Source organism: Enoplosus armatus, chromosome 5 (genome assembly GCF_043641665.1).
Source record: "Enoplosus armatus isolate fEnoArm2 chromosome 5, fEnoArm2.hap1, whole genome shotgun sequence".
NCBI lineage: Eukaryota > Metazoa > Chordata > Actinopteri > Centrarchiformes > Enoplosidae > Enoplosus > Enoplosus armatus.
The window spans coordinates 17,556,926-17,583,826 of NC_092184.1; the positions used below are offsets into that span (position 1 = coordinate 17,556,926).

Sequence of the window (26,901 nt, forward strand, 5' to 3'; positions counted from 1 at the left end):
TGGGTGGGCTTTTCCCATGGCAGTGGTTGACTGATGGTTGAAGGCTGTCGTTGCTAGGATACAGTGCTAGGAGCACGTCACAGCCCTGTACAGCCTATGAATGTTGTTACAAGTCATATTTTCCCCCTTTTTCAACAAGCACACATAGCGTTGGTTATGTACCATCTGTCTCTTTACAACATTCAACACCCATTTGGAGCCTACGGTTAAGTTTGTATTCTACTCAGAAAGTGGAAGCCAGTTAGCCTAGCCTGCTATTGTTACAAGATGGTACTTCATGGTCATTTTATATCAACACCGGCTGAATCATCTGCAGCACCAGCACAGCTCAGTGTTGCTTTTATCCTAAATTACACAAGGCAGGGTGGTCTGGCTAATCTCTCTTTCATGGGTTCATTTGTGGTGACGGCACTTTACTCGACTAATGAAACTCACTATATCGGGTAGTCCTGTAACCTCAACACTGCGTATGTTACACGGAGAAACATATGGCGTCACAGAGTAACGTAGGGAGTGCTCAAATCACAGAGGGGAGTAGGCTACCCTACCTGGTGAACTGCCTGTGTGTCCATTAGAATTACAGTGATATTACAAACAATTTTAGTGGCTGCCCACACAGGTATTGCACCAATCAATTTGCTAAAAATTGGAGGACACAAATGTGGGTGGTGCTCTCACAGGAGAAAAATAAATACCACAACTCTGTGGCCATCAAACTAATGCCACAGCTCAGTTGTGTCCAAGTGAAGGGACATAATGCATGTAGTGTGTTCCTTTCTATAATTATATATAGGCCTGCTGTCCTCTATAATTCATGGACATGTACACCCCAGCTGCCTCAGCATGTATGTAACTCTCAGATGAATGCCTATGTGGCCTGCCTAATGCACTGGACACTTCCACATTCTTTAAACATGTATTTTCCTTCTTGATCATTTTGTTAGTTAGGCTGGAGAGTAACTGAAAGGTCCCTCCTGTCTATATCCTGCCTTCCTCTCCATGCCATCGCTCCACTTTCAGCGTCCCAATTCCCCATACTTTTACACTGACTTAAAAAAACATGCAATCTCTTTGCATAAAAGAAAGTGATGGAAGTTAATTGGTTTTAGCAGCAAAGGTGGGGCTGCACCAGAAATATAATCTGAAAAAAAAAACAAATTAGTAAGATACCAGACAGAAGACAGATACAGTAGTGATGCACTGTGTTTTCTGACCATTTTCAATGTATTCATATTTCACGCCTCTGGGACCAAGTCAAACCTTGGTCACGCCCTGAGGTGTGACATCTTTTAAAATGTGAGAATGTATATCAAGGGCCCATTTGCCTGAACCAAAAAGAAAGACAAATTTGAGCATCAGTGTTTCTGTCGTGGCCAAAACGAGAGGGAAACAGAGGTAGAGAAGATGGTGCAGGATGGAGGGAACAGAGGAAGTGAAGAAGAGAGAGGAGGAGAAATGCGGGGAGAGAGCCGATGCTGACCAAAGCTGACACCCCTGGGCATGCAGTGTTCACCTCCAGGGTGTGTGTGTGTGTGTGTGTGTGTGTGCATGTGTGTGTGTGTGTTGGTCTTTGTCATGGCTCTGTGCTTGTGTGGGTGTGACTGAGAAACAAGGGAGAATATTTAAAGCTGATTTGTCATGAGAGAGCGGCAAAACAGTGGAGCCAGCACAGGCTTTGATAAGCAGCAAAGTGATGCACACACACACACACACACACACACACACACACACACACAGACCTTGAGCTAACATTTAGCCAGATGGAAAAGGCTTTATTTCTCATGGGTGGAAATACTCAGGGGGTGCAAGCACAGTGCCCCGCATCAACAGCCAATGCACTTATACATGCACACATACACAAACACAGACCCATATGTAGTGACTAACAGATGAGCACATACATACATAGTCAATGACATAAGCACACGCACACACACACACACACACACACACACACACAAGGACACACATGGTTGCGCAGTGTTTACCAGTAGTTTTGCTGCTAATGGGAAATGTTTTACACTCTGTTGCCAAACACAGATGAATAAACAATTCAGCAGATAGCTGGGCATGACAGCAAATGGGTCTCTAATAATAATGATAATAACATAATACAGGAAAATAGTTTTTAAGCTACTGTTGCTTTTTTAAGTCAAATATTTCTGAAGATCATTGGTTCATTCATGCCAGAGCCAAATTGCTCACTAAAATTCAACCTGTATTCACTAGACCCTGTGGTTAAACCAGTAACTGTCTCATAATATGAATGAAGTCGGACAGTAAGTAATCCAATGCAGCATACAAACTACTATTTAGCATGCCGACTGTATTATTGAACAGTCTTTCCCTTGACGTATCACACTTTTCAGAGACACCTGTCTTTAACATTCAAACAGATTGTTTGTTTTTTACTCCCTAGTCATGTCATTGAAATGTCCATGTCTCTGCGTACTTGAAAGTTATTTTTTACAATTAAAGCAATAGTTAAACATTTTGGGAAATACACTTATTTGCTTTCGGTTGCCAGGCGACCAGCAGAAACTCCAGGCAGTTACTGCTCCCAGCCAAGAAAAAGTCCGACACATAACCCGGCAAATTGTCATTTTTACTCTTCGGTTTTTGTACAGACACAAACAAATGAGAGATATAGTGTGTTAATTAGTGAGCTTTAGTGGTGTTGGTCTGAGCCAGGCTAGCTGTTTCCCCCTGTGTCCAGCCATTGTGCTAAACTAAGATAAGCCAACTGTAAGTTAGTAGCCTAAGATTGAGCAGACAGATGAAAGAGTGGTATCAGTCTTCTCATCTAACTCTCTGCCAGAAAGCAAATGAGCGTATTTCCCAAAATGTCAAACAATGCCTTTAACAGTGATGCAATGCAGTTTGAAACACCTATTTTTTAGACAGAAACTGGGAAATGCCACCAAGAACAAGAACAGCAACCTCGCATTTCTCTGGGGAGTTTTTCACAGCTGAAAGTGAATGTATTATGTGTGTCCTGTTAGCTAGTGTTGGGGCTTATGAGAATTCATTTTGAGAAGATGAAAGTCAGACAGGATATGTTAGACAGGGGATGGCAGATGTGGGAAATGGGGTTGCCTTGTTGTAGGTAATGTCCTGTGGGAGTGCGTCTCTGAGAGAGAATGTATCATATGCAAACTGTCACTCAAGAAAAATAGAGTTTGGTTCGCACAGAATAGAAACTTGGATTAAAAGGCGGTGACGTTTACAATAGAAGAGTGTTTGCACAACTGTGACTTCACCAAAGATCAATTTTAATTAAGAGAGAAATAAGAAGTTTAATATCTCGTCTTCATCATCAGTTCTTTTCTTGTGACTGCGGTGCTTCTCACCACAGTGCTATTTTTTGGTCTCTGATGCACACATGGTTGCTGGGTGATCAGAGTGTGATTGGCACTTGGATCAGAAATAGATCTCAGAGGCATGAAGAACATCACACCCAGGCACTGGAGGTGGGGGAGCCAAGTTTAATTTGTGAGAAATTTACCCACATACATCTTGGCAGACGTGCATCCATGCAAATACACACATACAAGCAAGAACTTTTTCTTAGCTCAACCTGGCACATCCACAAACACACTTTCATAGATCCCACACAAAAACACACACATCACACAGTCGCAGCATCATTGCCACAGTTCTTTAAGTGTTAGATCAGGAGTCTGAAAGCTTAATTGCCAGTGTCAGACGTTGCGTGTGTGTTAAATCTAGGGGTGTGAGTCAGACCGTCAGTGATATTATCAGCACTTTTGACATCATCTTATTTCCTGAGATTGTACAACTTTAACTTTCTGCCAAGTTCAGAAGAGATAATTGTTATGTGACAGGTCCTGTAAAACACATGATTTAATGAAACTGATTCTCTAGTTTTGTGGCGTTGATGACAAGCATTAGATAGCCTTTTGTGGCATGATCTTACGCTGCAAGGGCTTGTAAAAAAAGTTTGAACAATACAACCATAGCAAAGACTGATGGACCACGTAGAGTAAAAATTGCAGTACATTTAGAAACAGTGGTATTTATCCAGGATAAGAGACACTTGGGACTGTTTATTCTGTGTACTAGAAAAATGTTTATCATTCCCAACTGCAACAAGGTTTTCTATTGAAAGACACATGTTCGTTTCCCATACGGATCTTTAATCTAAAAAAAATGCTATTATAGTGGCAACTATTTAATAAAATAGAAATACATAATAAAAGACAGATTAGCCTTGAAAAATGCCTATAGTAAAATAAACAAAGAAGAAGAAAGCAGCAGTGACAGTCACAGATTTTGATGAACAATTGTCAATTGCATGTAAAGTTAATAGCATTTTGAGTGTAACTGACAAGAGGACTGACTGAGAATGGGCAAGTGAGAGAGACAAATTAAACTGGAACTTTATTTGGTGCCATATTTGGAGGCGATTTACTGGAAGAACATGTCTTTTCATGCATGGTTAAGCCCAGTAATAACAGCCTCTTATAATTTCATATATTTCCTTCATCCCGTGCCCATCCTGCAATGATATATTATGGACAGTGACATGTTATTTTTTTTGGATTGGCAAATTGGAAAGTGCTGACTTTGCTGACTTCACCCACGTGAAATAAACAAGTGTAGCATTCGTTTTATACAAAGTCCCTACATTTTGGGGAAATATGTAAATAAAGTCACTATACTTAATATTTGTAATTCTTTTCAGTCAGTGATTGTTTGAAGTCTATGATCCACAGAAATGAGCAAACACGTGGTATCATCCCTGGTGATGTGCTGCCAGGCCTGTACTGCAGCCATTGTCACTGCTTGCTTGTTTACAGGGATTTCTGCCCCCAGTCTGGTCTCCAGGTGTGAAACACATGCTCAGGTATAAACCACTGTTTGACATAATTGTGGTTGATTTGCCTGTATGTTAAGGACACCCTTCCCTCTGTATTGTCTTAGACATTGGGGTAAAGAAAGCAATAAAAGTCTATGAGTCCTGCACAACTCATCCAATAAAGATGTGAAAACCCTCAAACAGTATTAAGGCTAAACGTCAGCATAGTCCCTGTTTCATTTCAAGTAGTAGTTGTAGTAGTGTAGTACAGAGCTAAACAAAAAACCTGGATCTGATTTTATTTCAGCCTTTTAACCCAAAATCATATCCTTACACACTTTTATAAAACAGGCACACGAATTGTAGCTGCCAGCTTCCAGCATTGTCAAATTCTCTGGACTGGATCTTGAACAGAAACCTCTTTTTCCTATCACTGTATCATTTGCACAAATGTGCAATGGTGTCATTGATATCACTGCATGATTTATAGTAAGGTTAATAGTGTGACTGAGAAACTGCATCCAAAAGAGATGTGTGCTGCATGAGCAAATTTACATATTTTCTCATTTTAGTGTCTTCTTTCTTCTTAATGCTTTCTGTCTCTAGCCCACTCTCCTCTCTCACACAGACACACACACACCTGTGAGCATGGGTGGTCACACAGTGATTGGCACGTTGTTACAGTGTATGCGCATTCATAAGTAGTACACACCTGCACACACATAATGAGTGGCAGTAGACTATTTTTAGAAATGTGTAGAAAATGACCAAGCCTACTGCATGTTTAACCAATCAGTAGCAAAAGCCATAGCAATTTGGAAAGATTTAACCTACGTAGCCACAAAACGTCCCTTGGACAAACAAAAGCGAGGGAAGAGGTGGGTGAGATAGATGAGTTTTCAGTGCCCAGGACAAAACAATAGAATAGACCAAAAATTGGACAAGCATAAAGAGATCAAACCAAATGAAATATAGTTTGGCTGCTATGCCAGGGCTGGCTTTCACAAAAGTTTGTACACTGGAAGATGGAACTCTCTTGTCCAGCTTCTCTGTCCACCGGTACACACAATACATGCAGCAAATGTATGAACAAGACAAGCAAAACAAAAATCTGTCTGTTGCTTTGCTGCAGCCGCACTTTTCCTGCATCACTGTAGACGTTAAAGTAAATACAAGAGCAGAGACAGCAAACACTGACACTGATGAATATTAGAAAGGTTATTACAGAAAGTTATATATTCTCTTTTTGCCTGGCCCCATTCAGGTAGGTCAGAGGTCAGGGTCAGTCACAGAGCAGCAGTCCTCTAAAAATTCTGTCAAATATTCTTCAACAGATTGAATGCTGAAACATTGAGTGTGAATGCAGATCATCCATTTGCCCTCTGCTGCCCTCTGATAATATTTCTTTAGTACAATTCTAAATATGCAAACTTCACAAGCGAGATGATATCATATGACCTTTTAGTGGATAGAAAGAAACTCATTAGCTCACTTACTGAATTCACAAGCCAGTTGAAAGACAGGCTGCAGTGTTGTGGAGAAGGGCAACAGAGTTCAGGAAAAACAAAGCTGAATTAATGGATGTGACACTTATCCCAAATTCACACAAGAAGCGACATGTAAGAGGGGCATAAGTTCATTTCTTTGCCTTTTTTCCCCTCCTCTTTTTCTTATAATTTGAAGTTTTAGCTTAGTCATCTTGCACTGGCATCCTGTCACTGTTCATTTTCTCTGTTGGCCTGGAGGAGGTTGAAGACAGTCACGTCTCCTTTGATGTACATGTGTTGCCCTACCCTACCTTGTTTACCTGACAGCAGGGATCTTTGCATTGCTGAGGAAAACTATTTACCTCCATATCCAACCTGCCTCCACACAGGCACCCGAGACCATTCAGCAGTGGCCACTAATGGAGTAACAACACTGCCAGGTTTAATGAGGCACCAAGCTTATCTCAACTTATAGGTCTGTGCTAGGTAAAAAGCTTTTACCCACCAAAGCATAATATGTCCATAGTGAAACTCGGGGTCTAGTTTTAGCTGTATTATAGTTAAAAAATTCACAATGTATAAAGTACAATATATGATGTGATTCCAGTGGCTGCCAGTGTATGATGTGTATGATAAAAATATAGAAGCAGTGTAAAGAAATCTAGACGGCCTCATTAGATCCATGTTTCCATGTTTGTGGAAGTCAGTATTGAGTAACAGCGTCCGCTTGAGACAAATGACGAAAAAATCAATATACAGAGAAATGATGATGTTCACATACACTTGAACACAAATTTCCACATACGCAAATAATGATAGACACACAAGGTCTCTCTCTCACACACACACACACACACACACACACACACACACACACACACACACACACACACACACACAGATCTGTTCCCCGGTGACCTTAGTGGGTGAAAGTTCCTGACACATAAGCACTTTTATGACTGAATGGACCCACACAGTCGGGCCTCTGATCAGCAGAGTGGAAGAACTGCATTACAAACAAACTCTGAACCAAGAACGCACACACACACACCCACGCACATTCACACAAGCATAAATGCTCATAACTGAAATTACACTCTCTCACACACAAATGTATGTACACACACGCACACGCTTAGGTACAGTGTTAATTGGTGAAGCCAGAATTGGCAGAGGGTGTGACTCCTGAGGAGCGCCAAATGACCGATGAGACAGAATTACTGACTGAAGCAAAGAAGAGAGGGAGGGATGGGAAAGGACAGGAGGAGGAATTAAGGGAAGTTTGCAGTGAAGAGGTGGAGGAGAAGGCCAACGCGTCATCATCATCTCCCAGGGGTGCAGGCTGTGGTGCCTTGATTATGCATTCAGCTCTCTCTCTCGCTCGCAAAAAACCACACACCCCTCAAAAAATACAGCCCTGTCAGCCTACTTCAGCACACAGCCTGACCTTAGAGTGTATGTGTGTTTCTGTGTGTGTGTGTGTGTGTGTGTGTGTGTGTGTTTCTAATTATCAGGAAGTCAGCAATAAAACGATGGGGACAATTAATGAGTTTTGTTGTGCAATATCAAAATTAGATTTATGATTGAGTTGATTAATCAGGACTAGACATTTAGTGGCTGTGATTATGATGTTCATTAGTAATGATGAGCAATTATTATACTTTAAACACGACTTTAGAAAAGTACCATTATAGTTTATGGAAGTAGTCAATAAAGCTAATAAGCAGAGCCCATGACAGACAATAGTTACGATATTATTCATTTTCTTTTTGCAGATATGTTAGGTAGGAAGGTACAGTAGATAGATGTTATCAAATTGTGAATATCTAATAAGTATATATATTTTATATTGTAACAGTTTTTCGCTCAGCTGCTATAAAACAGGGTGACTCTTGGTCACCAGAGAATTATTTCTAATGGTTTTAGGTGAATCTCTGATTTCCCTTTGCCTGCACTTCAGATGTTTTCTTTTCACTCTACCAGTACCTATAAAGCTCACCAATTAAATTTTTGTTTGTTAAATCCGTACCAAAAAAAGTGTAAAAACGACAAACTGCAGTTTTATAGGTGGATATTTTTACCTTCAGACAGAGCCAGGCAGCTAACAGTCTGCTGGCTATAAATTCAGATTGAAGGGACAAATTGAGAGAGTCGCATTATCCATCCTGTAATTTAAGCAGCATATTTCCAAAGATCTTGAATTATTCCTTTCAGGTATGTCTTTACATATTAGGCTGAAAGCTTTATAAGTGCTTAAAAAAGATTTAAAGCACCATTAGCATGTCAACATTAGACTGAAATATCCCGTTTGTTTTCGTATCATTTGTCTGTGTATGTTTTTGTGCTTCTGTCTATCGCTTCTGTATCTGCGCCAAAATCCATAAAAGTTTTTGCATGAATATTTGCATTTTGTGCGGCGTCACTGTCAGCAAGCTGCTTTGCTTATGTTTATCTACAACTGGACTAACTAACTGATTAGTTGTAACCACTAACAGACAGCAATCACCTTACCACAGACTTGTTCCGCAAAGAGGAAAACGCCACAGTAACGGCAGTGGGTGGAGTCATCCACAGCCCACGCTACCCCAACGCTTACCCGCGCAATCTGCTGTTGTCATGGAAACTGCTGTCACCACCAGGGAGCCGCATACACCTGGAGTTTGACGGACACTTCGGCCTGGAGGAGGCTGAGAATGGAGTGTGCAGGTAAAACACAAGATTCAGAAAGATAGAAAAACAAAAAGATGGAGAGAGGAGTGATGAGATTCAGAAAAGAGGATTAGAGCAGAAGATAGAGATAAGTCAGCAGGGTGACATAAAATGCCTTTAGAAAAACAGACAAAAGGAGAGATAGGCAATACCTGAATGGAGAAAGGAAAATAGCATTGATGAATTACAATCGGCCGTAAAGAGGAAATGTCAGATGCAAGTAACAGTGATTAAAGAACGAGAGTGTGAGAGAAGAAATGATGGAGAGGACGGTTTGGAGCGACAAAGAGGAGAGGAAAAGTTTATTGAGTAGAAGTCTCAAGTTGAAAGGACGTACAACAGCAACAGTAAAATATATGAAAATGATTTGTTAATGTATGCACATTAGCACACCAACAATAAACTGTGATTGAAAGGATGTGAGAGAAAGAATATAAAAAGGTGAAGGGGGTGGAATCACTATAAGAGAGATGGATAGTTGAAGTTTACTTTCTTGGCAAGAAGTTGAAGAAGTTTGTCCTTGAGGGTTGAGGGGAGAAAATAGACTTTTTAATCCCCATGTGCAACTCAGCCGTCTTTGTAAGCACTTTGCTGAAAAGACAATGGGGAGCAGCGGGGGGAGAAAGAGGGGGAGGAGAGATTTGGAAAGGTAGGAAGAGGGAGGCAGTAGCTTTGCCCGGCTTTTCAAATCTTGTTTGTCACATTGACTGTGTGTGTGTATCTGTGTGTGTTTGATTGATGGACCCGCTAATTGACTGGGGCAATGATTGCTGGAATGTTTTCGGAGTTATCCAAAAACTTTTTCTGCAAAATACTTGCTGACAAAGGTTTGAACACCAGAGCTTAAGAGCGTCAGAAGGAGCTACATGGACACAATGTCATTGAAGGAAAATTAGGTCTTATATTTGTAGTGCAAGCCATCATTTTTATCATACTCATCAAAGCATCACTGAGATCTGGAAACACAACAATTGCACAAGTCTGATGGGTCAGAGGATCAGGGAGGTCGTAAATAACAATTTAGCCAGATCATCTAAACCACTTAGATATATGATTGAGTTGAAGGTATAGCTCAACATTTTTAAAAATAGTCTTATTGGCTTTCTTGCAGAGAGTTAGATGAGGAGATTGATACCACTCCAATATCTGTTCAATATAAGCTGGAGCCAGAAGCCTGTTAGCTTAGCTTAGCATAAAAACTGGAAACAGCCAGAAACAGCTCAGTCCAAAGACAACAAAATCCTCCTACCAGCACCTCTAAAGCTCACTAATTAACACAGTTATATATATTATGCTAAGCTAAGCTAACTGGCTACTGGCTTCACCTTCATATTTAGCATACAAACATGAGAGATGGGTCATAATTTTACCGTTTGCTTTTGTTTTCTCATTTTTTAGATATGCCACTGAATTCCCATATGTCAGAAATTACAGTAACTTAGGGAGTGCAATGATACAAAAGCAAGACCGAAGTTTATTACTGTTTTTCCTAAATGGTCTTTCTTACATTTGTGAGGACACTAAACACATGTTTTTTGTTCTGTTTCAAAGTCTCACCTTTTCTGTACTTTTAACATTTACATTTTTTATCCTCCATCTTTCCCCCTTCCCTCCCATACATTCACCTACCTCTCCATCTCTCTCTCTCTCTCTCTCTCTCGCTCCAGGTATGACTTTGTTGAAGTGGAGGACCAATCAGAGACCAGCACTATAATTTGGGGTCGCTGGTGTGGGCAGAAGGCACCGCCTAGTCTCAACTCCAAAACCAACACTCTCAGAGTCACCTTCAAGTCTGATGATTACTTTGTTGCAAAGCCGGGATTCAAAGTCTACTACTCACTGCTGGTGAGACATACACTTTCACTCGGACAAACACACACACAGCTGATGGTGAATCATGAGCTGTTATTTGGGCTTAAAGTTTTTATTATTTTTCATCGGGTTCAGCCTGAGTACCACTGCAGTGCTCCTGGTAAAATGCTTCTTTCACTCTTTTACCTCCACTTGGCAATAAAAGAGAGAGATGGGATGATGGGGGGAGATAAATAGATAGGAGAGGAAGGGAGAGAGGGAGGATCTAGTAACACTGTCAGTAAAATGCCAAAATGTATTAGCCAACTGTTCTTTTCTCACACCGTCCACTCGACAGTAGAGGAGAGGTGGAGGGATAGGGGAAATGGTGGGAAGGGGGGGGGGGGTCTCTTAAAGGCTGTCAAAGGAACAGATAAGGAGATTAGCTTTGTCGTTCTGTCAGGAAGAGGGGAGAAGAAAGAGGGACTCTGATTTGAAGATGTTCTCCCACCCTATAATCAGAGGGGAAAGGGGAAGAAAAAGAGCAGCAGAGAGACAGAGAGGCATTTAAAGATGTTCCCTGGCTTCCTCTTTTATGAGTGCAGAGGAGAGAGAGAGAGGGGGGAAGAGACACAGCTTGGATGAACTGGAGGCATCGCTTATTATCTGAGAAAAAAAAAGTGGTGTCAGCACAGATGGAGTAAAGGGCAAGACACAGACAGAGGGAGGGATAGAGAGAGAGGGATACTGTATTTGCAGACGATCCATCGCTTTCATACAGTCATTGTGATATTACTGCTCCTGTGAAAACATTTACCCTGGCTCTAGGATTTCTTTGCTTAAAGGATAAGGCTGTCGTTATTCTATGTGTTTCTTACTGTCAACAAATTCCATGAAAAGACAAAGACCAACCAATAATGTGCTAGCCAATACTTTATAACTTGCTTGCCCTGTCTATGGCACGTGATCCAAAGCTCATTGGTTCCTACTGCAGATGTAAACATAAGTATAGTTAAATGTTTTTAAAAAGGGCTCAGTAAATAGCAAGGCACTGTAATTTTTAAGCAAATGTCATTCAAACTGGAGTAAAAAGTGCATTTCTTAGGGACTATTTTTAACCGTGTATAAATACATATTTGATATGCTAGCTAGTATTTAAGGCAGCAGAGCGGTGTATGAGAGATTGCATGAAAATATACTACAATGCCTGTGTTCATCGTAATGAAGTAACATCACTACCACACAATGGTGTCGCTTATTGATGTGTTTTTACTAGTTTTTGAACAATACCAGAGAGGTATAAGCTACTGTATGTCAGGCTTTATCTACACAGGCAATGCTTGTTATGCCTTATCCTTTAAATAGGAGTAACAATATCACCATTTGTCTTTCTGACCACTGTCATAGTTCTATATATATTATATTATATTGCTAGACTATTATTATTGATGCATTAATGTGTGAGCATCATAAAAATATATAATGCTGTAGCTGGTTGAGTTGGAAGCCATTTTAAAAGGTACAGGAAAGTAGATTTAGAATCATGTTTTTTCTATATATCTATGTAGGTATACATGTGATGGACTGTGCAAAGCGTTTTGGATTCACACAAAACATCAGAACATCTAAAAATCCCCATAGTTTCTTCAGATGTTTTCTAAATGATGTCCAGACACCAGGATTGAAGTATCTATTTACTATTACATGCAAATAAAAGTCGCAGAAATGCAGATGACCTCAAAGCCCCACAACAAATCCATGTATCCTTGGTTGCTACGGCAACACGCAGACAGGAATGTCACAGCTATAAACTGTATGTTTGAGCCGTATGAGCCCTTAATGACCTCAACCAAAAACACCAGAGAGCAACTTCACCTCGTTCAACCCAACATAATGACAGCAAAGTAAAAGTACCTCAAAATATAACTTCCTTATCTCTCTCTCTCAGACTCTCACTCCTTTTCTCCTCCCTCCCTTTGTTATTCCTCCACTGGTCAAATATCACTCCTCTGTAGCCTACATTTAAAACAGTATCCAGCTCTTGGGGCTTATCTTATTTGATCCGTTTTACCCATTTTTTCAAAGAGCTCCTGTGTTTGAGTGTGTGTGTTTTTGTCTTTCCATCTTTCACATACACGCACACACACACACAGCTTCCCTTCAGCTAGACTGGAGCTGTGTGTGTGGCTTAATTTAGCAGGTCTAATTTGTTCTCTCCAGACCTGTCGAACAGATAAGAGGGAGGAGGAGAGGAGGCAGAGAGAGGAGAGGAGGCAGAGAGAGGCAGAGCGAGACTGAGGAGAAGCAGCATTGGAAGGAGAGAACAGGTGTCTGAGATGGTATCAGCATGTCAGCTAATGACTAAAACAACCTGAACTGAAAGAGGCAGAGAGAGAGAGAGAGAGAGAGAGAGAGAGAGAGGTACTGAGATATGGACTGGACTGAGGTTGACTAGATAAAAGAAAAATCATGAAGGAAAGTAAAACAGCATCAGTGTGAGAGAGAGAGAGAGAGAGAGAGAGAGAGAGAGAGAGAGAGGACAGAGTAGAGTCAGGTGGAAGCACAGGTGGAAAAGAGAGTGAATAAAGACCAAAACAAAACACATTTTCCCCACTAAACCCCTGTTTCAAATCTGTGTGTCTGTGTTTTACACCTATAATCACTTTCTCCAAATCAACCTGAATCTGAATAGAGCTCTTCACTGGTCCTCTAGGTTCCTAGTAACCAAAACCTGACGACCGAAGTTGAGCCAGGTCCAAATTATATTCAGTCTTATCAGGTGTGGATAGGGTCTCATTCTATTGCCGCATGTCTTGGGTCCATAGGTCTAATACCCGAGTGGATCCATGCATACGTGACATGTATTGCTGCTGTGTATGACGTTTGTCAGTGCTTAGCCACTTGATGCATCTTGGACGGATTGGATACCTATTTGATCTCAAAAAAGCTACGTGGAAATTAATTCATGAGGCATTAAAAATGTATTGAAATCAAAATGAGACGCATTCCAGACAGATGTTGAAAAGGTGTGAATACATCTGTCTTTCCGAGGCACATACGTCATCTTTGCTCCTCCCAAGTGCAACCACGGCTGAAGTTACACTGAAATCAGCCGTCTTTCTCTCTGTCTCATTAAACTTCCGGAGAAAGCATCTATAACAATTACAACACATACAGGAATACAGAAGGCATAACAAGCTGTTATTATTACAAGCTGCAGCATTTATCTGATTCCTGATCAGTTCAACCACTGAATGATCTGTGGATGAGAGAGAGCATTGATCAGTATGGGCGAGGGAGTGCTAGCCCGAGTAGGTTCTGCACAAATGTTACAGTAGGTAGCTGCTAAACTCTTAACTTTTAAAGTGCCATTTACTCTTCCACTGGTGATTTGCAGCGGATACCAAACAGCTTCAGGGGCATTTCCACTACTCGCTGTGCCAGAGTGAGGCTTTTGCAGATTAGGCAGAACGAGGCTTTTGAACGTATCCCGGGAAAATCAAGACAGATTGCAATACATTGCATACGGTATATCATGTGGCTAAGTGTAAACAAAGGTGTATCAAAACTCCTGGATTTTATTCATATGTGAGACACTTGAAATGACAAGTGTAAATGGATTTGAATCAAGCTGACCCCATTTCAGATTCATTGTTTCTTATTGGGTCTATTTTGAATCGGGTCTCTTTTTAAAAAAACTAGTTAAGGTAGGTTTTCACGGATCGGGACCATCATTAACCTTTATGTCTGATGTATGTATGATATAGGAATAGAACTGCTTCCCCGTCCACAGAAACAAAAGCCCACCTTCTACAGGCAACACTCCCGTCAAACAGTTGTTGCTGTTTTTACCCCAAATCATTTTTTATTCTTTGATCCTTCTCAAATCTTGTTTTCAGCGAGTGGTATTCATCATCTGCAGTGCAGGCTTACATGAAGTAATGAGTGCTTTTGATTGCATAAGATGAACATTTCAGGAGCTGTTTGGTTGTAAAGGCTCAAAGAAAGGTTCTTTAAATGCACAAATCAGAAGTGTGAACTGAAGCAGCTGGAAGTTTATCTTTGTAAGACTTTAGAACCTCATAGATTTTTGTCTTTGTTACAATATTGATTTTATTTTCTGAGATCATACAAGTAACAGTAATGTATTTTGGGTTGGGAATTCCTGGGAAGTGTTGCTAAGCCAGGTGCAGTGGGAAAAGACTATTGATCAAGGCATATGATCCAAGTGAATTCCCAGAATCCCATTGAGTCATCCCACATGTGTGCTTCACATACAGACTGGACTGATGAAATATATTCCATGAAATATGACCTAAAATGATGTGTGTGTGTGTGTGTGTGTGTGATAACGCTTAATGATAAATAGCACCAATCACATGCTTTGGAAAAGATTTGTTTTCACTATGACTAAAAATAATTATTGTGTTAGTGGTTAGGGTTAGGGTTAGTTTTTTTTATGTTGTTGACGTGTCTATTTGAGATTTTCTTGGTTTAGCAATGGCTAGGTCCTCCTAAGCAACCAGCTGTGGGTGTACGGACATCAAGCAAACCTCTGTTGCCGCTGCTGAAATTACAGTAAAAACATACATTTCCACTAACTGAATGACCGAACCCAAATTTGAGTAAAGTCAAAAAGTTAAGTCTCTACTTTCTACTACTGTTTTAATGTCAATCACCAAGAGACAGTGTCAAAACTGATATATTGACATATATAATATATAGGAGTGTCTCAGCAAACTGCAAGAAAAGTCGCTGTGCCACATGAGAAGGAGCTTTTCCTGTCTTTTAAATAAAAATAATAATAATAAATGTGGCCGGTGTGATTTATCTACTAACTTGAATGACCTCTGGCTGTAAGCGAGAAAACTGGTCATGCAGGGTAAAAGTCGACGGGGAAACGCTCCTGCCTTCTTCACCATCTACCACACACTTAATCCTTAGCTGCTCCAGTGTCCAGCCGTACAAAATGGGGGTTGAAAAGGGCAGCTCCCTGGTGTCCCCTCGACTAGACTGCCACTGTAAATAAGAATTTGTTCCCTCGCCACCAGTGAATGTGGCGATATTGCTTGAAATATTACTTTTAGCTTCTATAACCAATACTGACTCATAAATTGTACAGGAGAGTATATTCAAAAACAAGTCACCTACTTCAGCTTCTTTTTTAGCCACCACATTTTACATGCTATTTCTTAACATTGCTACAAGAAATGTACAGAGGCTTTTATTTATATCCTCTGTCATCTCTTTATTATGAGACATCACAAACTCCAAAATGTAAAAAGGCAACATTTTCATGTTTATACTGCTTTGTATAACAACCTTTAATCAGTGAATCTGAAGATTGTGCCCTCACATCTAAACCTCAAACCTAACCTGTTTATGTGTGATTCAAACAAACTGGGTTGGTTCATTTACGTACATTTATAATTGTGCAGTATTATTTGGTAACCATGGTAAAGTATCACGTATGCGCATCAGCACGAGTGTGGGAATTATAAGAAAGAAGAGTAATGTCTTACGGCATGTACCTTTGCAGTTCCAAATAAAAAGTCAGTAAAACATACCACCCCCGCGCAATATTACAGTGCAAGACACCTCTTTTCTGTCCTGTTTCTACCTGTTCATCTGTTTTTGGCACCACAGAAGATAAATAAGCATGACTTCCTGTCATTCACCGGAATTTGATTTCCCCACACAGATGCAGGATGACTGAAGAAAACTGATAAATGAATGAGTTCAACCAGTCAGCCCACGTGGCTTACTCGAAGTCAGTGTGAACATCAAACGTACCAGAACTAAAAGGCTGGATGTTTGTTTGTTTTTTTGTCCAGAATAGATCAACCAAACTACAGCTGGAAAAGCAACCTTAGTTTAAAACATAGCATATACATTTGAAAATCCAATTTCCTTTCAACAAGAACATATTTTATAAAAGTTATAATACAAAAAAGTAAAAAAAACGTGAGTGTAAAAGTTTAGTACTGTAGCTGGCAGGTGACTGCAGTCTGTATAGGCAGGTTTTCAGTCCTGCCTCCACATCCCTGTCTCTTCAACTTTCTTCTAACCCCATTAAGTGTCCCAGATGTGCTTGACATGAAGCATTTAACCTTAAAAGGAAATGAGACCAGGAATCTGTAAACATGCATTTACTCGCACAGACACACACACACACACACACACACCCACACACACACACACACACACACACACACACACACACACACACACACACACACAATCCCTTACAGGAAACCTTCTGACCTCATTCACAGCTGGTTTGGGTGTGCGTTTTATGTGTATGAGTACATTTATCCAAAGGCCACATGCAAGAATCTGTTAGACAAAAACCTTTGCATACTGACAGGCTTTGATGTCAACTCTATTACATTAGCAGACACACGCAGAGACACACACACACACACACACCACACACACACACTGAGACAAAGTGAGGGCACTGTGTCTTTGAAGTGTGGTTGAGACAGATTAACTGTTCCATATTGACCGGAGATGGTATTTAAGACTCTTTAAGGAGAGGGATTCGATTGCCAGTGTGTGTTTTATGTGTGTGTAGTAAAGAGGGTGATGCCAGAGACAGTGAGTGTGTGTGTGTGTGTGTGTGTGTGTGTGAGAGAGAGAGAGAGAGAGAGAGAGAGAGAGAGAGAGAGAGAGAGAGAGAGAGAGAAAGACAAAGAATGTGTGCATGTGTGCCAAATGTGTCAGTCTGATGAGTGTTATTCACCTAAACATGCTTTGACCAGAGTCTGATTTCTTTCAGACACACACACACACACACACACAGGCGTGCTGTGACCGGCTTTGGTGGAAATTCTTTTAGGATTTTCCTGACATACTGACAGTCCATCAGGTAGACAGGCAGACACCCGAATATCTTGGATAACCTTAGATTACATGTGAAGCTCCATCCCGTCTCCTACAAGCTGCGTTTAAAGACAACTACTTGAAAAGTGGAAAAGTCAGGGCATTGGAGTGAAAGATGTAAACATTTGGCTTTAGCCCGGGTTTCTGTCCCGTCTCATGATCATGATCTTTTCCTAACCCTTTTCATGTGGATTTACTGTAGTTGCCTAACCTTAACCATCACTTACAGTAACTGCAAGCAAATGTAGAAATATGTACAAGAAGTGCAATCCACACCATGTCTTTGGGTCAGTCGGCTATTTAACAGAAGAGATACACTTTCACTGACACAGTTTTCAACACATATCAATACACAAGAACCAGGATTTTGTAGTGTTTATTCTGTAGATGTATATGTGTAGATGTATATGGTGCAACAAGTCACATGGAGGAGGTTGGATAGTTGGGCTTACAAAATGTTTGACTTTGACACTGTAGACTGGGGTTAACCTTTTAACCAGTGTTTAAAATAAATATTTCCCCCCTAATTTTAACTTTTGCCATGATCTTAACCTTACGTCATCCAGTAGTTGTAATTGCCTAAACTTAATAATGCCTTAACAGTGATTTATTTGCCAGTCACCAACCAGACAGATAACATTTCTTATCCATTTTATCCTGTGTGTGCAGTTATTGTGTGTGTAACTGTATTTTTTAGGTGCAAGTCAACCACTGACACAAGACCATTATTCTTTTAGTCATACCTAACTCATATATTCAGTTACTTTGGGGACTATTTGCATCAGTTTTATTTTACTTGATGGCCTCAATCAATCATAATCAAGCTGCTTTTATCACTAACTGAAAAGGCACTAAACCAACTTCATAAGAAACACATTCATTCAATAATCACCTTTCCCTTTCTTCCCTTCAGTATGGTTTCATCATCTATTGTCGTCTCAGTTGATCCATTAATGGTTTGTTATTTCTGCATGTCCATCCCTGCAGTATGACTCTCCTCTGCCTGCATCCAACACCAACTGGGAGGCTGTCACTATGCCCATGTCGGTGAGTCACACATACACACTTTAAGAAATGTTAAAATCCTAGAATTATTCAATTCAATAGGCATGCTTGACCTCCATTATAATAAGAGATATTTTTGGCAGAAACAGAGCTCACTCATTAAATGAATGGAGGCAAGAAATGCATATGTAATAGTTTTATACAACATTAAAAGAAATGTACAGTTAGGAAAATGTCCTGTGAAAATGAGTTTTATTTCAAACTTATATCGATGTTTTTAAAAACTTTTAATTCACTCGTTCCAAAGTATGTTTTGATAAGTTTTCTGCAGATAGAACATGCTGTTTATAACACAGATAATGTGATATTTCAACCCCATCACCCCACACGAAAGTGTCTTCTTAAGCACGCTGGGAACAATGGCTACAATAATACATATGGCATACGGTCCATTTGCATATAGGCGAACGCACACCCACACGCAGAATACATTCATACATGTATGTACTGTATTTATTATGCATGAAGGTTGAGATGTAAAATTACGTGCTTCCTTAGACTAATGTTATTATAAGTACATCGGTGTAAATTGTGTGTCTGTGTGTACGAGCAGAGGGGTTCAGTGACATATGTGACCATAATAATTAGTGTGTGTTGGGCTGTGTGGCAGATTTTCAGCATGGATTGATAATGGTTATCAGTATGGCCAACAGTGACTGTGGCTTTTATGTTCATGGTTCTTACTTTCTTTGTGTGGAGGTTATCTGTTGATATCTCTAAATCCTCCCGTGAATCCTTGGATATCTTTTCAGTGCTTGCAAAGAAACAGCATTGACCTCACCCCACCTCAGCACATGCTCTAACTACAGAGTGAGCGATTAAATATGCCGTTTTTAAGGAACCAAGAACATTGTCAATTTCACTAAGTACAGAAAACTGGCGTTCCCTCAGCTGCAGAGGTACCCCACCTCCTATCTCTGTGCATATAGCTATTGCTTTCACATTTCATGAAATCCCTTTGAATGGGGTTGTATTACAGCTCTCTGCTGCTTTTTAATGGTGGTAGAAATAATAAAGTGGCCCACAGATTTCCAAGAAGGTTTTGGCACATGGCTACCTGTGATTTCCCTAATGTGCTGTAGGTAATGATGCTATAAATGAAAAATTGCTGAAGTTAGAATAGGCTTGAATTAATAATAGAATTAAAGAATTCATAATTTTGTCTTTACCTTTTGACCTTCGTTCTTTGCAGGACAGCGGTGGAGGACAGATGCCAGCGGCAGTCACCGAGGTTTCTTTCTCATTGGAGGATTTGGACCGGACCATAGCTGCCTTTGACACTGTAGAACAGCTTCTCAGATCCCTGAGCCCAGACACCTGGAGGCAGGACCTGGACAGCATCTACACTCAAACACACATACATTATAGATCCAGGGCCTATCATCTGGCAAGCAGACATAATAAAAGTAAGACATACTTTATTATCTCCAAGTTTCACAAGCCATACATGAACCTTTCCAACAAACATATGTACATCATCTTAAACACATGTATTATTGTCTCACTGTACTTCAGGATTGCAGAGCACTAAACCCAAACATCTATGTCCTAGCATGACGATAATCCCTTTCATTTGGCTCTAATATAACTGCTGCAAATGGAATGTGCTGACTCATTACAAGGCAATCTTACAATACAGGACTGAGACTTTAGACTATGAGTCGATGTGATGAAGAGACAGTATTTACTGTTCGTTGGATGCTGTCAAACTATAAATAAGTAAAGAGTGCAAAAATAAAGGAAGCTGCAGTTTTGAGTAGTCCTACAATTTTTGTTAGCTAGCAAGAAATGCATATAAACTCCTACAAAAGCCAGGCTACTGAGGGTGGTTAAGCTGTATAGAGCTTCAGAGTTGGTAGTTGATTGATCAACAGTACTAACAAAATGTAAGAATCAAACTACAAAAGAGCCACACACAGTACTAATAGTGCCTAGCAATTTCAATTTGAGAGCAACATTTCTATTTAACAAAGATGATGGCTGGCGAAGGTTGTCAACAGTACCAACAACCCTTCATGTCACACAAACACATTTGAGTACATGAATATAGAAAATAATGCGTGAAGATCCCAGAGTTTCCAGAGGTGGTTTACATCAGGCTTAATTACAGGGAGAAAGCTGTGCAAAAATTACAACTTTGGTTTTAATATTTCTCTTGTTTTTGTACAGTGATGTTATGCAGTGTGGAAATTTTAATGTATAAAGAGACATGTAACAGAAATACTGACTATTTATATGTATCAAAATATAGGCGCGACATTGGAAAAGATCTCAGAATTATATTTAAATATAAATATGAGAAAGACTAATGAGGCCAGAAGACAAGTAGTGTGACTTGCTAAGTTAGTAAAGTTGTCACAGGGAGATGAGAGCGGCGACGGTCTCTTCTCCATTTTATTGTGCTGCAGATGGTGATCCTCAACCGCTCTGCTGCGTTCACAGTATTTCGCTGCAGACTGGTGCAGTCGTTGCTAGCCGGTGTAGTCGAGGGGAGGGGAGAGCGTGCTGCCTTGTGCAGACCAAGAAAGACCCACACAGCAGGAGGCCCATTCTAACATATTGAGCTATACATAAACCTCACAGCATTGCGGTGGACAAAGTCTACGGCTCTGTAATTTGAAGATTAGTCAGGGCTGTGATGACTGTGATGGAGCCACTACCTTATGATCAAATATAGCACAGGTGACAGCCACTAAAAACATGCTAATGAAGTGTTGCATATGCAATTGAAAGCGCATTATCCAGTCTGTATCAAATAAGGCAGTGTTACAATGACATAAGTTTGTCTGGTGATTGAGAGTATGTCTACACACTTAATTTGGCATGTAGGAGGGAATATATAAAGGTAAAAGAAACATCTGTGAACTTTACTCCCCTGTGCTTAACATTAAAAAAACAGAATTGAAAGAGCATTCTGCTGAATTTGGGTGTGAAAATACCTTTTGAATTTGAAATAGATGTATAAAGAAATTGAAATATGTTTGCCCCCTTTCAAGTTTTTTTTAAAATATTAAAGATCATTACAAAAAATGAAACCCGCTCCTGCTCATATTATGATGCAACAACACACCATAGCCTGACTAAGTTGTTGCATCATCAAATGAGCAGTTTGCCCTCTAGTGGGTCTAAAAGTGAGTCAGTGACAGATTTAAGGTGACACAGGACCAGCAGTTCAAGGCAATGCTTCACTGTGAAGTCCGTGCCAACGACCCGGAGTCACTGAGGCAATAGATTTTGTCCTTAAGAGCAAATTTTGGCACGTATACGCTCATTACACACACACACACAAGGTCACACAATCATGAGTGCGTGTGTGTTCAGGGATGTGTGTGTCTAGTGTATAGAAGCATTCAAGCTCGCAACAGACCTGAGTGCTTTCGACCCCGTCTCTCTCACCTGCGCCGCTTTATCTCTCTCCTGCACTCTCTCTGTCTTGCTACGCGGCTCTCCTGTTCCTTAGTAAATATTTGCGCTTGACAGCAAATCCATCTCTATTTATCAGTGCATGTGTGTGCTCGGCCGGCATGAGAAGGCTCCATATATCGGGAAGTTTGTGCATGTTGCAGCACTGTGGGGAGATGCATAGGTGCTGCAGGTCTTTGATATACTGTACCAGCGTAGCTCTCTCTAATTGGAAATTCAACCTGTGCAGCGGAGCAGAAATCTGCCACGGTCAGCAGCTTAGCTTTGTTTTCATTAAGATACACACACTCTGTAGCTCACACCACCTTTGTTCCCATGAAGGACAGTAAGTCTGATCGTAATATTAATTGGGACACTTTTAAGCCCAAGTAACACACACACACATGCAGACTCACACATTAAGGCACAAATAAAGTCTTTGTGCAGAACTTTAGAGCAGAATATATTCTACACTTCTTTTCGTGTTGGTGGCTGTGTGAGTGACATAGTCATTCTGGCAGTCTTGCTTGCTCTTAGACTTCCTGTGTCTGTCTGTCTTTTTCTCCCCAACACTTCCTGACAGGGTTCCACACCACTGCTTTTCTGAGATTACACTTATTCCCCTTAAAGAGACACAAACTCAGCCCTGCAGGCACACATACACACCACACGTGCAGTACACACACACTCAAACATGACCTGTGCCCTCGTTTTCACTCATGAAGTATAAGCATGCACGTTAACTCCACACACACAAACACATATACCTGTTGTTTCATGCGTTTGGTGTTACAAGGCAGCATTGAATGTGCCCGTCAGAGCCAGTGACTCACTGTGCTTTTGTACCAACTGCTTTACATCAAGCCTAGCATCCCCTTTGGAGGTGCAAAAAAGAAAGACATTACAAAGAGACACCTGTCATGACTCTTGACATCCTCACAGTTCTGTCATCAACCATGAAACCATCACTTGTTGAAAATATGCTACCTTGCACTTCAGTAAAATCACAAAAATGCAATCACAACAAAAGGAGATGCAGGAAAATAGATTTCTATGATTTGGCTGTGAGCAAAGGTATATTTAGTGTAGCATAATTTCCGGGTGTGTATAGTGCTCGATGATGAGATGAATTCTTAATGTTTAATACTCCCTCCGTGATACACCTCAGGTTAGTAAATTAGTTAAGGTAGTTGTTGCAAATGTCTCCAGTCATCCAAAATACACACCAATAAATCCCCCTTTTGTTTTTTTATAAACGTGGCACAAACACAGTTTGAATCAGTTGTCCTCATTTAACCTGTTAATACTCACACAAATGCAGACGTAATCCACTTTTCGTTTCAGCCTATTGTACCGTATAGCGGGTGTGCACACAGAAACTGTCTCTAAGAGAGAATGCAGGGATTTTAGAGGTGCATGCAAACATACAACACTTAACACACAGACACACGCACACACAAATGCGCATACATCTTATTTAGAAATCAACTTAGGTAAATATGGGCAATATAAATAGAGCTTCATCTCTCTCTCTCTCTCTGTATTGCCAAAGTAGATGATCATATTCCCTGCTCTTCCCTCTATCTCTTAATTGTTGTTCATTGTTCATTTGGCCTCCCACGTGCTTTGTGTCATGAATGGAAACCCCCAGAGCAAACATTTCTTTTTTTTGTGAACAATTGCTTATTGATTATCAATGCCATTAGGCTTCCCTTGACCCCACTGCACTTCCCTTTGGTTTCTCACTCACACACACGATATTGCACGTCAAGCAAATTTGTCATTGTTACACTGATACGGAGGACGTGTGATTTCCAAGCTGTTTCTATTGCATGACGGATCTTTATCGTTGCTCTGTTGCAGCAAAGCTCAAAAACAGGGCAATGCAAGCCTGAATAGAGAACAGAGCCACGATGCACAAAAGAAAACCAGTTGGTGATGCTGCCACTTCAACCTCAGTTTTTTGGGGACCCTGTCTTGGGTGAACAATGCAACAAGCAGATGCCAATACTTGTGGCAGCCATGGTTTGGGCCCTGAATAGCTTCAGACCTGTGAATGTGCCATTGTTCCCCTCTGTGGAGTCGACTATCCAGTGTGCTTTGGCTCAGTCCACAATCAGTGCCTAAAGGGTAAGGTTTATAGGAGCTCGACTCACAACTTTGGTTTAGTGCTTTTTTTTGCCTCTTTCTGTTGGACAGAGGACAGTCGCACTCTACCATAAAGGTGAATGCATCTGGGATTTCTTCTTGTCATGTGCTGAGGGGTTGTTCAGTCACCCTCTCTTAAAGTGGTTTCTGCGTCAGGCTGTGGTCCAGGGAGTGCCTCCTATAGTGTTCAAGGCTGTCCTCTGAACCTTAGGAGACCATTAAGGGAATGTCCTTCAACCTTTTACACGCCTTTTTTATTAGTGTAATAAATAAATCGAGCCAGAGTGCACAAATTACTTGGATCAGCTCCACTCACATCGTCCATTGATGGCCGTTTTGAAAAGAAATGTGTAATTAAGAGCTAAATATTCAACAGTTCATGTTGACTGATGGATCTTGCCTCGGAATCCTCACATTTACATTTTATTAAATATCCAAAGTAATCCAGTTTACTGTGGCATACATAATGTGTCATACATCTGCTTCGGTGCTGTGTAATAATGTCAATCAGGCTGTTCTGAGGGAGGCCTTGCCTTAAGAGGAGCCCTCTAGGACACCTCTGCACTGGGGATGGGAAGGCAAGTCTAAAGAACCTGGTTACAGAATGAAAGGGCTTCTGAAATACCTTTTTTTTTTAAATAGTGGCTTGGAATTAAACACAAGTCACAATAGAAGCTAGCAGCTATTATGGCAGAAAGACAAGGGCACGAGCATTGGAAGGCTTTTATAGAACTTGATAGGGCTCCATTAAGTACTCTTGGAAACAAAATGCATCACCTTTTCTATTTTTCTTTTTCCACCAACAGATGAAACCGAACCGCAGGTGAAATCAACTCATTCTATTCCATCAGGAGTTTTTTTTTGCCTTTCTTTAAAGAAAAAAGGTTGAAACTATTAAAGTATAGCAAGTTCACTGGTCCAATGGCCTAGTATTATCGCCACCCGCGGTATGGACAGTGTGGTGATGATTATGCTGCTGATGACCTCAGTGAAGAGGGCAGTCAATCTGTCGCTGATTGTTGCTTTTCCTTTTTTTTCTATTCTTCCTCTTGTCTCTTTTGTTTTTTTTATTTTTCTGTCTCATCAGTCCTTCAAACCAGCTGTGGTCACTCTGGATTACCTGCAGAATACGAAGTATTCCCACTGTATTCCACAGAAGACACTTTCTTGTCCCACAGATATATATTTGCATAACAAACCTCACCTGCTACAGTTTTCTCCACATTATGCTGAGCAACAATGTGCACATATGTCATTCAGTCAGTGCTCTCTAATGCCAATACTAGTGAAACATATAGAAGTATAGACGGATTTCAATCAAGCTCCTGGTTCTGGCGCTCCCAGTTTTTTCCATTGCAGCAGGCCAATGAACAAAGGTCCTTTGTGCACAAATGTGGTGATTTTCTCCAAAGTGATGACATGAAGAAAGAACCATGGTCAATACATTCAATCTACAATCAATTAGTGGCCCCTGCTTTCTCCTCTGGCCTGTGGTCGCTCTCTTTCTGCATCTTTGTGTCTCTCTTTCCTCCACTCATCTCTCTATCTGTTCCTCTGCAGTCAATTGTTGTTGCAATTGTACTCATATCTAATAGTCTCTCCATCTCTCACCATTTTCATTCAATCAATATTGAGCATATTTTTGGTGTGAATTACAGCCATTTTGCCTTATTTGTCTCCCTCTGCCTGTTTCATTCTCCCGTCTGTCTTCAACATGCCACACGTTTCTATTAATGATTTGAAGCGACAAACATAGGAATAATAAATCTAAATGTCTTTTTGTCTCGCTCACCCTAAAATGTGTGTTATGTGAGGAACATAACTATTGTAGGCCAGCGCTATGAGAGAAAAACAATCATTTGTTTGTTATTGATTGTTTCATAGCTTATAACACAATAGTAGTTTTGCCAATAACCAGTTGATGAGGAAGTGATGTGTTTATGTTCCATCAGCAGATGCAGCGTATTGAAATAAAGAATAGGTAGGTTGCCATGATAACAAATATGAATGAAGAAAGGAAAAACAAAACACAAAGTGACCTCTGTTAAGTGCAGCCCAAAAACACCACATCAAAGAGGAAACACAAATACAACAAAAACTCAACTAAACTCACTATTTTTCTCTCTCACTGTGCAGTTGATCTGAACCGTCTCTATGACGACGTCAGGCGGTACAGCTGTACTCCTCGCAACTACTCTGTAAACCTGCGCGAGGAGCTGAGGGCCACCAACGCTGTCTTCTTCCCTCGATGTCTGCTGGTCAAGCGCTGTGGAGGCAACTGTGGCTGCGGAACCGATAACTGGAACAATGGCTGCACCTGTCAGGCCTCCAAGACGACACTCAAACTACACGAGGTAGGTCTTATAGCACTCACAGTTTTAACCATTACTGACAAGAGTCATAGTCATACAGTACAGTACAAACGCCAGAGGCACTCATGCATACAACACACACACACACACAGACAGACACACACATACTGACAATAATGCGTTTATCTTATAACAGTAGGTTTCTACATTTATACATGTTCTTTAATGGTTCATGTGATATTTAACTGTGCGAGAGGGAGCAGTATTTTATACGGTCCGATCA

General features: G+C 40.6%; 1 protein-coding gene across 1 annotated transcript in view; it reads left to right on the plus strand.

Moving 5' to 3' along the window:
* Positions 1 to 26,901, plus strand: part of pdgfd (platelet derived growth factor d) — a 45,014-nt gene that overhangs the window by 15,999 nt on the left and 2,114 nt on the right. The window contains exons 2-6 of the mRNA XM_070906476.1: positions 8,823 to 9,012; positions 10,683 to 10,860; positions 18,679 to 18,738; positions 19,949 to 20,162; positions 26,443 to 26,660. Coding sequence (XP_070762577.1) covers positions 8,823 to 9,012; positions 10,683 to 10,860; positions 18,679 to 18,738; positions 19,949 to 20,162; positions 26,443 to 26,660 — 860 coding nt within the window. The remainder of the gene's footprint in view (positions 1 to 8,822; positions 9,013 to 10,682; positions 10,861 to 18,678; positions 18,739 to 19,948; positions 20,163 to 26,442; positions 26,661 to 26,901) is intronic.